This window comes from Helianthus annuus, chromosome 15 (assembly GCF_002127325.2).
Source record: "Helianthus annuus cultivar XRQ/B chromosome 15, HanXRQr2.0-SUNRISE, whole genome shotgun sequence".
NCBI classification, from domain to species: domain Eukaryota; kingdom Viridiplantae; phylum Streptophyta; class Magnoliopsida; order Asterales; family Asteraceae; genus Helianthus; species Helianthus annuus.
The window spans coordinates 79,983,836-79,995,855 of record NC_035447.2 but is presented as its reverse complement, the minus strand read 5'-3'; the positions used below and the strand labels follow the sequence as shown (position 1 = coordinate 79,995,855).

The window sequence follows — 12,020 nt, the reverse complement described above, 5'->3', positions numbered from 1 at the left end:
AAAGGCTTGTAAGGGAGTTTTTTTTTAAACAAACAATTAAAATCCAAACAAACCCAAACCACAACAACCAATAACTCGCTGCCACGTCACCACCTTCCCCGTAAACATGTCAATGGATTGGATATTGATCCATATCCAATCCATTTAAATCATTTATTGGATGGATTAAAAAAAAATACACTAATCCATTAATTAATCCAATCCATATCCATCCATTAACAGACCTATCCCATGAAGCAGTGGCGGATCTAGAAACGGATCGTAGCCGTAACGTTTTATAAATAAGCGGTAACGAAATCGAAAAACCGTCAAATTTTTCCAAAATTTACACTAATTTTTTCAAAATTTTCCCCGCCAAGCCGTAGCGGAGGTTGCCCCTTTGTAAGCCCTAGGTCCGCCTCTACCATGAAGCGGTGTGGTGTTCTGACATGGAAGGGCTTTCACGCTAACTCAAGCCCCACACCGTATAGCTTAACAAAAGTTTCATGATAATTAATTTTATCCTTTCCTGATTAATTATATCAACTTAAGTAACAATTTTTTATTACATTACCTTTATCTGATGCGATTTTTGAAAATTAAAATTTAAAACTTATTATTTTCTTGGAAAAACCTGAACAGCTTCCGGATAATTTCACCTACCCAACCCCACAAATCCAAACCTTCATCAAATTCCTACAGGGGTAGTCCCGTCCTTTCACCCTCAGGAAAACCACGTTAATTTCCAAAACCCCTCCGTCGTCTGTATTTGTATGTGTAAAACCACCGTGCTGTGTGTGTCTCTGCAGAGCCGTAACTAACTCATCGTAATATTCTCCGATCCGACGGTCGTCAACTCTTCGGATCAACTGCATTCTCGATTGATTAACCGTTCATGTACTCATCTTCACTACACACACTAGTTTTAATCGTTTTGTTTTGATTCCGATATCAAAATCTCCGATCAACTTTCCGGCGAAGGATCGTATAATTCGAGTTCGATTAACGTCAATATTTGTTGAGAAAATTCGGTGATTTTAGGTTTCTTAGGCTTGATTGTTGCAATTAAAAGCTTAAAAACCGCTACGTTCATGGCTTCGATAAACCTACGGTCGGAAAACGGTGGCGGCGACGGTTACAGGTCGCCGGAGCGTTCGGTTAGGGTTTCTCCGGCTCGGATTACGGTCGTACGCGATGAAAACGATGAACTGTCTCCTCCGGTGGTTTCTGTTAGTTTTCCGGTCGAAACGGCGTCGTTTTCGTCGTCACCTATTCAGGAGCAAATCGTGAAAAGTTCAACTGATACGGCGAGTGGTTCCGACGAGAGTTCCGACGGCGGTGGTAATGCGGTGAAGAAGCCGGTGTGGAGTAAACCGGCAAACGTGGTTGAGGTTGTCAGTCCGGTTATGGATGTGGCTTCTTGGCCGGTTCTCGGCGAGTCTACTAAGACTGCTAGTTCATCGTCTTCATCGGATTCGTTACAGGTATTTGTAATATTATGTCGTTCAGTTGTTGTGATTATCGATGATTATATGGTTAATTTTATTGTGGATAAAGTTAGGTCAGAAATATAGGAGCAAATTATACGGTTATTCAGGCAATTTAACTGGTAATAATAGATCGTATGAGGTGGTAAATGTTTATACGGGACTTATGATGTGTTAGACCGACACATAACCGGCTGATGTGATTGAGCACACCACTGACAAGGCCATATGGTCTGTATGATCTTTTTCATCAATTATACGACCCGTATAAGGATTTGGGCTGGTATAATGACTTGCATCATATGGGTCAAAATGTTTATACGGACCTTATAATGGACCGTAGAATGTGTTATGACACAGAAGTGACTGATGTGAACGAAAACACCATTGACAAGGCCATATGCCCTGTATGATCATTTTTCGCCAATTATACGCCCATATAAGGATTTGGGGGTGGTGTATGTAAAGTAGCACCCTAATAGTGGGGGATCCCACAAAAGACTATAGAGTTCATATTATTGTGTTGTATTTATATGTATGTTTATTAAATTTTAAATCATAGGTGACTGCAAATTCATCTTCTTCATCACATAAACCTTCAAGTGTGAATCCTGCTTCTACTCCAAACCATGTAACACATTCTGCGCAGAGGTCGATGAGGCGAGGCAGTGGGATTTCGGGTGCGGATCTATCATCAACGGGAAGGGTTTCTCAGCGGTCACCAGCAAGCCAAGAATCAAAAGTTGAATCTGTTACTAATCCGCCTGTAAAACCTGCTATGGTTCTTGATCCTTATCCAAAAGACCATACATACAAGGAGCCACCACGAGGCGGTCTTGTCTCACAACCAAACAGTGGTAATGACCATCACTATCAACAGAATGCATATAAAAGAGGCTATGGTGGGCCACATCCACGCGGCCATAGTCAGAGTCAGGGTCGGGGCTATCAGGAACGGAATCAACATAGAAACTTTAACAACAAGGATACCACTATGCAGCCTCACAGAGGTGGTTACCACAGGGGTGGTTACATACGACCGTCTGCGCATAATTCAACTCCATTTATTCATCCACCAATGCCCCAGCCAGTGCGACCGTTTGGTAGCAATATCATGTACCCTGGTGAGTATCTGTTACTTGGGTTTTGTCTATTTATTTGTTTATTTATGTATATATTTATTCTCATTACGTGTGATGGTTTATATGTACTAGCAGATGCTGCATCTGGTATAATTTATTTTCATGGTCCACCACATACATCATTTTTTCCTGCTCCAATTTACTTTCCGGTTCTAGATCCGTTGCCTGACAAGATAAGGAAACAAATCGAATTCTACTTTAGGTATCGCGGTTTATTGTCAGAAAGTTCACCTAGTGATAATATATCATATATTTAATGAGTTAACAGTTAACCTTTCTGCTGTTTGTTTTTTGCAGTATTGATAATTTGGTCAAAGATATATACTTGAGACGATGCATGGATGAAGAGGGCTGGGTTCCTGTTAATTTTATTGCAGGCTTTAATAAAGTGAGTATTTTGTTAATTTAATTGTCTGTTTATTGAAAATGAATACAAAGTTAGTATTTTTACCGGTTACATTATATTATGTTATCCTTCTTCTTTAAAAGTTGACTTAGCAGTAAATTGTTTCGGTGACATCATAATTAACTAGCCTTGTGCTCCGAAGCTTAATCTCTGATTTGCAAGATTACAACGTTAGCAGTTGTATCTGTTATCCGTCTTGAAGTTATACTTTCACTTTATTAACCTCTTAGCGGTCAAAATGTTAACGCTTTGCATTACTATTGTCTCTTTAGTTTTTCATATGAAAAAGATAAATAATTATTCTCTTATTGCAGGTTTTGTGTCTGACTGATAATGTTCAACTAATACTTGATGTAATGCAGCAATCAACTGTTGTGGAAGTTCAGGTGCGCATTATTATCATTTAATTCAGTCAAACCTTTGTTCATAATTTTAATTTCTTTAATTTTTTTGGGAAAGATTTTAGCTGTGACACCGTTTTAGCCTTTATTGATTGAAATTTGACAAACATTCATACCGGCTTTTTTACAAAGTCTAGAACTCAGAGATGATTAAGATATTGATATTGCAGGGTAACAAGATGAGGCGGCGTGATGACTGGGTGAGGTGGCTTATGCCTCCAGGTGTTCAAGATTCATTGGGGCGCCATTCACAACCTGGTGGAGGTGACCCGCCCCCAGTGGCTTAAGGGATATGAGAATAATTATATGTGATATACATGCACAAATATCTATATACACACACACACACACAAGACCTCGATGATAATGCGGGCTATCTTGGATTTCTGTGGAGATTCACTGGGAGATGGAAATGATGTTTTGAGAGGCACATTAAACACATAAAACCATCCAAAACCAAAAAAAAATGGAAAAAAAAAAACCAAAAAAAAAAGGAAAAAACAAAAAAAAAATGAAAAATGAAAAAAACAAAAACAAAAAAAATGGAAAAAAAAACAAAAAAAAAATTATATTTATATATATGTATAAAACATAAAGTGGATATAGTTATTGTGACTTTGGAGATGGTTGACTTTGATTTTGTTGGATTTATTATTTATTTTTTTGGACCTATTTTCCATCATGGTTGTGTGTTTTCTATTGTGGTTGGTTGTATTTAGATGATATTGGGGAAGAATTTGGTGGTTTCTTCCTCCAAATTTGTGCAGGTCTGATGTGATGCAGATGCAGGTAATTTGGACTTGTGGGATGTGGTTGTCTTTGGTGACATATTTGATCATAAATCTGCAGGTCGTGTGTTGAGTATCATGATTTGATCTTGTCTTGGCGCTCATCTTGTATACATACATGATAATACACACTATTTCTAAAAGTGGGTTAGATATGTACTTTTGAAAGAGCGTTTTTTGTTCACACCATCAATCAGAACTTCAGAAGGAAAAAAAGGTTTTCACAAATTTTAGCCATCCTTGCTTGTATAGTAGTTTTTAGTTCTATTCAGCGAAGGGTAGAGCAGTTTGGTAGCTCGTAAGGCTCATAACCTAGGGGCAGTCGAAGAAGTGAATCATCTGGTTCAGGTTTGGCTTGTTGGTGTTGCGATATCATTTATTATTCTCAAGCTCATGAGCCGCAACCACAAGAAATTCGTTAGAGGGCCTTGGAGCTTGCGCTCCAAGGGCACTCTAACGCTCAAGTCAGTAGTTGTACGGGATATATTAATCGTAGCATAAATGTATAAGAGTGAAAGTAAAGATGATAAGTATGAGAGGTTTGAGCCACTTAGGCTTTGGCCTAGTGGTCAAGAGGAATTACCTCTTGTGGGGAGACCAAAGTTTAATCCTTGAAGATACAATAAGTAAAGAATTTAGGGGAAATAAGCTTAGCCATTCAAAAAAAAAAAAAAGTGTGAGAGGTTTGAGCTCAATAAGATATGTGGCTTTACTTAAAGTAGTATGTGGTATTTATAGTGTTGGTGACCCTTCGGGCCCAAGCCTTTGGTTCTATTCCTAGAGCCTTGTGGTCAAGTTTCTTGGGTTGAACCCATAAACGTAGGGTGTTCCATTCCTTCTGGTGCAAGAGGGTTCAGGCATCATTAATGCTATTTGTCCCTATAGCTAACTTTGATCTGTTGATAGATCTGCTACATACTTTCCATTTAAAGCGTTATGATGCAGGTGATGTCCGTTTTGTTCTTGTTGAATGCGCCCTGATCATATTCGCTCCCAACCAACAAGGTGTCCGCTTTTGTTATTCCCTTCCTTTTTCTATGTTACTTCGAATATTTCCCGAGTGTTGGAGGCACATCGTTCTTCTTAATTCCTCCTTTTAGAACAACACGAGTGTAAGGCCCCGAACCCAGTACCCTAAAGTTGGACATCATAATGGTTTTCAAAATACGTATCAGAATTTAAATAACAAACTGTATTAAGTAACGCAAATCCCCAAAACATACATCGATTTGTTTAAAGATTAAAAAGCGAGAACGAGTGCCCGCACTCACTAGTCACGAGTGGCACCATCTGCTACCAAGAGCTCCAGGTCTCAAATCACACACTGAGTGAGTTCTAAGAGTTATATTTTTAAAGTAATTAAATCGATACCAAATCACTTAAATGCTTGAACTTGAATTCACCAAAACTCCAAAATCGTCTTTGCTCATCACACACCCAAATCGATAACTACCCATACAACGAGTTTCACCAAACTCGACCCGTTACCAAATTCTCTACTTCTAAACCACGTCATACGCTAAGTGAGACCTTTAGCCAACACAAACCACTGTATGACCAAGACCAGGGGTGGACCTAGAGCATGGTTTGGGTGGACGGGTGCCCCCTTTAAAAATAATTTTCTTAGTGTAAGAGGTTTGCGAAAATCCCAAACACCCCCCATAAAATATTGCAATCGCCCCCTTACATTGGGAAAATGAGAGTTAAAAAAGGTTAAAAAGTGAAAAAAGAGGTGCTCACTAGAAATTTTTTTGAATTTGTGCGGTTTACAGGGGTAACTTTAATTGGTGACAAGATGATATAGATAGGACGAAGAAGAAGGATATATTTTCAATAGACCATCTAACAAATATGGTTTACAAAAAAGTCTAAGTTCTATTAGCTAAATGTCAGACAGTGTATTGCACTTTCTTTTTAAAAACTTTAATTGTTTTTCTTGATATAAAGTGAAATATCTAATAATAAGAGTAAACTACAAAAACCAACCTTTACGTTGATACTAAATTGCAAACTCCTTTACCTTTAAAAAGTACAAAAAAAAAAACATACTCGATATTCACAAACCCTTGCACCTTAAGTCCTTTAGCCCTAACTCAGTTTATTTTACAGTTAAGTCTGGTCACATAGGACCCACATGAGGACATTATTGTTTTTTCCCCTCCCTTTTTAAAACTCCATCTTCCTCATTCATGTATGGGCATGTTTGGCTTAACTTATTTTCAACTTTTAGAAAAGTCCTTTTGGAAACAAAAAGTTAGAAAAACATGACTTTTGCCTTTGGAAAAGGACTTTTGGGCTAAAAAAGGAAAGACAAACACCCAAAAAAAGGACTTTTGGGCATGTAAAAGGACTTTTTTCTTCAAAATAAGGAACCCCAAACATGCACTATATATAAAACCCCACCCCCACCACCACCACTTCCCACCACCACCAGAGTCCGGCCAAAACCCACTACCCTCTCTCTACCTCTCTATTTCTACCTGTTCTCCACAGCCACCACCAACCACCACCACCGCCCTACTTGTCGTTGCGGTTACCTACCACTACCGCCTCGCTTTCACCGTTCAATCAGTTGCAAGTCGGTGTTAACGGCTATAAAACCCTAGATCTAGTACCAGTTGAGAAAATGCCTAAATCGTATCCACTGTTCGGTCACAAAACCCTAGATCTGGTACTGGTGAACCCGCTGCCGGAAAAGCTTACCCGAAGTGTGAATCAATTCGTGTGATCGGTTTGAAGTTGCATTTTAAGCGATTGAGCTTTGGCCTGCAGATCTGATTCGTACAACGATTTTTTAGGGGCTAGAATTTGATGAAGATTTAGGGGCTATCAATTCGATGTAAACTTGCAATTGCAGATCAAATCGATGCAGACTTGCATTTGGTTCTTATAAATTCGATAGTGTTGGTGTATGAATGAACTGATGTTCCTGTAATCATGTTCTGGCCCATGGCTAGAGGTTTGATTTGGATAAATTCCCCTTTATGATAAAATAATCTATTGAATCCTATGTATTTCCATGTTGTGATGGCTGCAGTGGTGGTTGTGTGATGGTTGCAGTGGGAGAGGTTGATTATTGTGGTGGTGGTGGAAGAGGTTGATTTTTGCAGTGGTCACCTGAACTGAAATTGTGATTAGACCGTAGTCGTTAGGAAATGGGGCGTTTCTTAGCCAGAAAACGCCCAAACACGCCCAGGCTCGGCCCCCGAGGCGTTTTTTTTTTTTGAAATTTTGTTGTTTGGCGTTGTAAAGACAACGCTCTTGCCCGGCGATATTTTCGAGATTTTACCGTTGTCAAATGGTAACAACATTTTATATATATATATATATATATATATATATATATATATATATATATATATATATATATATATATATATATATATATATATATATATATATATATATATATTATATATATAATAAATGAAAGTGATTTGGGCCACGCGTCACTTAATTAGGGCATCCTCAGTTCTGGTTTCCCGTCCAACAGTACCACACTTCCATCCCTTTTATACTCCATCCGTCTCCTTTTTTTTCCTTTTCCAAACCCTAGATCTGAATCTTCTTCTCCTTCTCCTTCTCCTGTACTCTTCTGCCTTCTTAATCAAAGATCAAACCAAATCATCTCATCATGAATCATTCAACCTTTGTAATTTTCATGTCTGACTATACCATGAAGAGGTAATATCTGGCTTTTGTAATTATCATCCCGAGCTATAGTTGGGAAGATTCTTTCATCTTCTGCGTCGGCTAGGTTCTTCCATTTGAGGTTTGATTTGTATGTTTATAGATCTGTGTTGATTTCTTCTTATTTTCATACAAAGTTTTAATTAAACCCTAATTTCTACTCGTAATCTCATCATATGGTTCCAGGGTTGTTGTCATCGATGGTCATCAAATTTGAAATCCGCTTACCTGCGGATAGATTTCCGCCATGAACTGGTATGTTTGAATATGTTCAGAAACTAAGGGTTTTTTTTCATAACGGTGATGATATGAATACAACATCTGTTGATTATTGATCTTTGAATATGTTCACCGATTATTCTTTTTGAAATTAGGGTTTCATTTGCTTGAGATTTGAATCTTCCGATTGTTGAAGCCTTTGAAGCCGATCCTTTTAAATTTCCAGTTCCCGAGGTATTATCTGTTTGTAACAGCAGTGGTTCAGCATCTACAGTGGATTCAACATCAGGTGTTTGCTATTATTGTTTGATGTTGTTTGCTATTGTTGTTTGCTATTATTGTTTGATGTTGTTTGCTATTATTGTTTGATGTTGTTTGCTATTGTTGTCAAGTAAGGTAAAAATGGCCATTCTAATTACCTGAATATTGCGTATGATATCCTTTTAATTTTAATTGCCCAACAAGTTTTTTGGTTTGTTTCTTTCATATAATTATGATTTGTATGCTTTTAGGGTTTGATTTTATATTGGTCATCACTTTAGTGGTGAGTACTCAAGAATATTGGATGGTTTACTTAGTTTTATTTTGGGTATTTTTGGATGATTTCATCCATTTCTTTAGATAGTTCATCATTGAAGATGCAGTTGAAGGGATCATTTGAGTGAAATGAATGTTGATTTTATCAGAAGATGCAGTTGAAGGTATCTTAAATAAGGTAATAATTGCATTACATCCCTGTTGGAAAATAGAATTGATAAATTTAGGGAAAGTGAGGTTGAAAGATGTTAACCCAATAGTGGAGATCTCATTCTACAGTTTCGATAAATTAAGGGTATTCTCATATAATTCTTCCTAGATGCTTCCAATGAAGCGGCACTTTGGACATCTGTTGTCTTCAAACTTCTATTATCTATTATTTATTATATCTATTATATATAATAAATGAAAGTTATTTGGCGCCAAATAACTTTCATTTATTATATATAATAGATAGAATAGATAATAGATAGTAGATAATAGATGTTTGAAGAACAACAGATGTCCAAAGTGCGGATTCTTTAGAAGCATCCAGGAACCATTATATGAGAATACCCTTAATTTATCGAAGCTGTAGAATGAGATCCTCCACTGTTGGGTTATCATCTTTCAACCTCACTTTCCCTAAATTTATCAGTTCTATTTTCAACAGGGATATAATGCAATTATTCCTCTCAATCAAATAGACCGACCCTTGCTTCCTCTCAAAGTGTTATGGAATGGTTATAACAGTTGTTCATGCTAAGGACTGTTATAAGTAACCACTGCTCCTTATAAAGACTAATGGACTTAAAGACTGATGAGGCCTATCCACTGTTGAAGACAAATCCCTGTTAAAGTTCCATGTGCTAAGGACTATTATAACTAACCACTGCTCCTTTATATAATCATCGTTCCAGTATCATTGTTCCAACATCGTCGTTTCAATGAAGCTTCCCATCACACATCAACCTTTCAATATCGATGTTGCAGTATAATTGTTGCAACATCGTGAAAAGTTGAATGTGCTACCTTCTTTGATGGGAGAGTTGTAAGTTGAACGGACGATATGTATCTATCCCTCAAATCTCTTCTTCTCAATACTCGGCATTTGTTCATAAAGGATAACAGAAAACTGAAGCTCTCTCTAACCCATTTTCAGAAAAAAATTTTGTTGATATGCTTGGTTTTAAAAAGCGCGCCCTAGGCGCGCCTAGGCGCAAGGCGCAACAAGGCGCAGGGTCTGGGGCTTTTTTGCTTCTCGCCTTATGTTTTTACAGGAAGCGAACAAAAAGCGCAAATTTTGATGTTTTTTGTGGGCTTTTTGACCTGAGGCGCGTGCCTTATGTACCTTAGGCATTTTACTGCATAAAAATGTTGTACCTTGGGTTTTTTGAATTGTACATGTAATTAAAATGGTATAAAAGCCTTACTTATAGCTATATTTTGGTTAAAGGAAGCTAAAAACCTATGGGATATGTATGGGATATATAATAAAAATTATATAAACATCTTGCGCCTCGGGTACGAAAAGCCCACCGCTTTTGCGCTTTGCGCTTCGCGCCTCAATTTTAGACCTCGTCGCTTTTGTGCGCCTCTCGCTTTTTAAAACCAAGTTGATATGTGGTTTCCCTTGATAATGGTATGTGTTTTTGTTTTTGATTTTTACTGAAGTTTTGTTACTTGAGTTGTGACTAAATGATGATTGTGAATGATCTGCTGCAGATGATGATGATTGTTCTACGGTTGTTTCCAGTATCATTGTTCCAACATCGTTTAAAGTATGTGTGTTTTACTACTCCAATTTTGATTTTTTTAGTTTTTTTATTTTGAAGTGATATACTCTAATTCTCACTTTATATTTCAGTCTAATCACAGTTGTTTGAAATTCATACAATCTGCTGCGGGTTATTATAGGTTTGTATTAAAAGAAGCATAAAGTTAAATTAAACACAAAGAAATATTTTTAAATCTACATTTAAAATAATTTTTACTGGTGACTAAATGATGATTATATATGACTCTGGGCAGATGATGATGATGTAGAAGCCGCAGTAGTTCCTATTAAACGCAAGAAAGCATCTGCTATTGCTGTAAGATAAGATTTTATCTTACTAGAGTAATGGTCTTTCCTGCCTTTTTTGTATTAAAAGAAGCATAAAGTTTGGTTTAAAGTAGCTCTTTATGAACAAAGTTAAGGATTAAGTATATGAGGACAGGGCTACTCTTCAACAGCTGAAGAAGTGTTTTCATGTACTGCATCTTGGTCTGTTCACGAGAGATCAGGTTTCTATAAATCCTGTTGTTGATGCATTGAGTACTTCCGTGGAGTTCATGGCGATTGTCGAAGATATACTTTGATGGAGTTTAAAGCTAAAAGCACTAAATTTTAAGCTAAAAGCACTAAATTTTTGCTGTTAGGTTCGTAAATTTCTTGGTGTTGTTCTTAGATTTTAAATTGTTGCTTTTAGATTCGTAAATTTCTTAGTTTCGTTTTCTTGAATTCTATGTAATTTTGTAAAGAAGTACAATAACAAACAGTGGTTTGAACATCTGTTTGCATTTTGGTCAATAGATAATGGAAACCCATGTTAGGTTGAACAGTGTTTTTAAGAGGAAAACAGTGTGAGAAGACAGTAGATCATATTAAGTTAAACATCTGTTCAGGGTTAAACAGATGTTTGTCCTTTAACAGATGTTTGGCCTTTTATATCAGAGGTTTGGACTTAAACAGTTGTTTGACCTTAAACAGATGTTTGGCCATAAACAGATGTTTGACCTTAAACATATGTTTTACCTTAAACAGATGTTTCGCCTTCTGTATCAGATATTTGGACTTAAACAGATGTTTGACCTTAAACAGATGTTTGGCCATAAACAGATGTTTGGCCTTAAACCAAACATCTGTTTAAGGTCAACATCTATTTCACTATTGGCCAACATTTGATTGACTTTTGGTCAACATCTGTTTGAATTTTGGCCAACATCTTATTTTTTAAACAAGTACAAAATCCCAAATCACCCTATTATTTAAGTGCATTGAAGTAAAAGTGGAAATGATATTATTCATGTGGTCCTGTTGTGGTTTTGTTTGACCTCTAATATGGGTTCATGATCTAATCCGGTGATTTGAAGACATTGTTGTTTCATGTTTATACTAACAAATAAAAATCAAGTACACTTGGATGATTATAAAGCTCCTCATTTTGATTGTTTGGGTATAGTATTCTTGAAATTGGTCTTTTTTTTGCAAACAGATGTTTATGGGCAAACATCTATTTATGGCCAAACTTCTGTTTATGGGCAAACATCTGTTTAAGCTCAGACCTTTGTTTATGTTAACAATGTTTATATGTAACAGTGTTTTTCACATCAGTGTTTTATAGTCTGTT

At 36.8% G+C, this 12,020-nt stretch overlaps 1 protein-coding gene and 1 long non-coding RNA gene across 4 annotated transcripts; both read left to right on the top strand.

The window, feature by feature from the left end:
• The first annotated feature begins 660 nt into the window (after window positions 1–660).
• On the top strand, window positions 661–4,257 carry LOC110877551 (la-related protein 1C). Of its 2 annotated transcripts, none has more exons than XM_022125701.2 (6): window positions 661–1,463; window positions 2,029–2,590; window positions 2,681–2,810; window positions 2,906–2,996; window positions 3,329–3,400; window positions 3,586–4,257. In XM_022125701.2, exons 1-6 carry the CDS (start codon window positions 1,071–1,073, stop codon window positions 3,700–3,702), a joined length of 1,365 nt encoding a protein of 454 aa, XP_021981393.1. In that variant the 5' UTR covers window positions 661–1,070; the 3' UTR covers window positions 3,703–4,257. The 2 variants fall into 2 exon arrangements, with proteins under 2 accessions (XP_021981393.1, XP_021981394.1); XM_022125702.2 differs by having other exon boundaries at window positions 667–1,463; window positions 2,684–2,810.
• A 3,363-nt stretch (window positions 4,258–7,620) lies between these two features.
• LOC110874282 lies at window positions 7,621–10,415 on the top strand. Of its 2 annotated transcripts, XR_002555807.2 has the most exons (5): window positions 7,621–7,975; window positions 8,080–8,148; window positions 8,268–8,401; window positions 8,734–8,827; window positions 9,302–10,415. It is a non-coding gene; the product is annotated as an uncharacterized LOC110874282 (long non-coding RNA). The 2 variants fall into 2 exon arrangements; XR_002555806.2 differs by lacking the exons at window positions 8,734–8,827; window positions 9,302–10,415 and having other exon boundaries at window positions 7,623–7,975; window positions 8,268–8,565.
• Window positions 10,416–12,020: the final 1,605 nt, after the last annotated feature.

Bases quoted from the DNA above. Each gene is read 5' to 3' on its own strand.
- LOC110877551 (XM_022125701.2), top strand. From the start codon at position 1,071: ATGGCTTCGATAAACCTACGGTCGGAAAACGGTGGCGGCGACGGTTAC. The intron at 2,811-2,905 runs GTATCGCGGTTT...TGTTTTTTGCAG, and splicing joins CAAATCGAATTCTACTTTAG to TATTGATAATTTGGTCAAAG. The intron at 3,401-3,585 runs GTGCGCATTATT...TTGATATTGCAG, and splicing joins CAACTGTTGTGGAAGTTCAG to GGTAACAAGATGAGGCGGCG.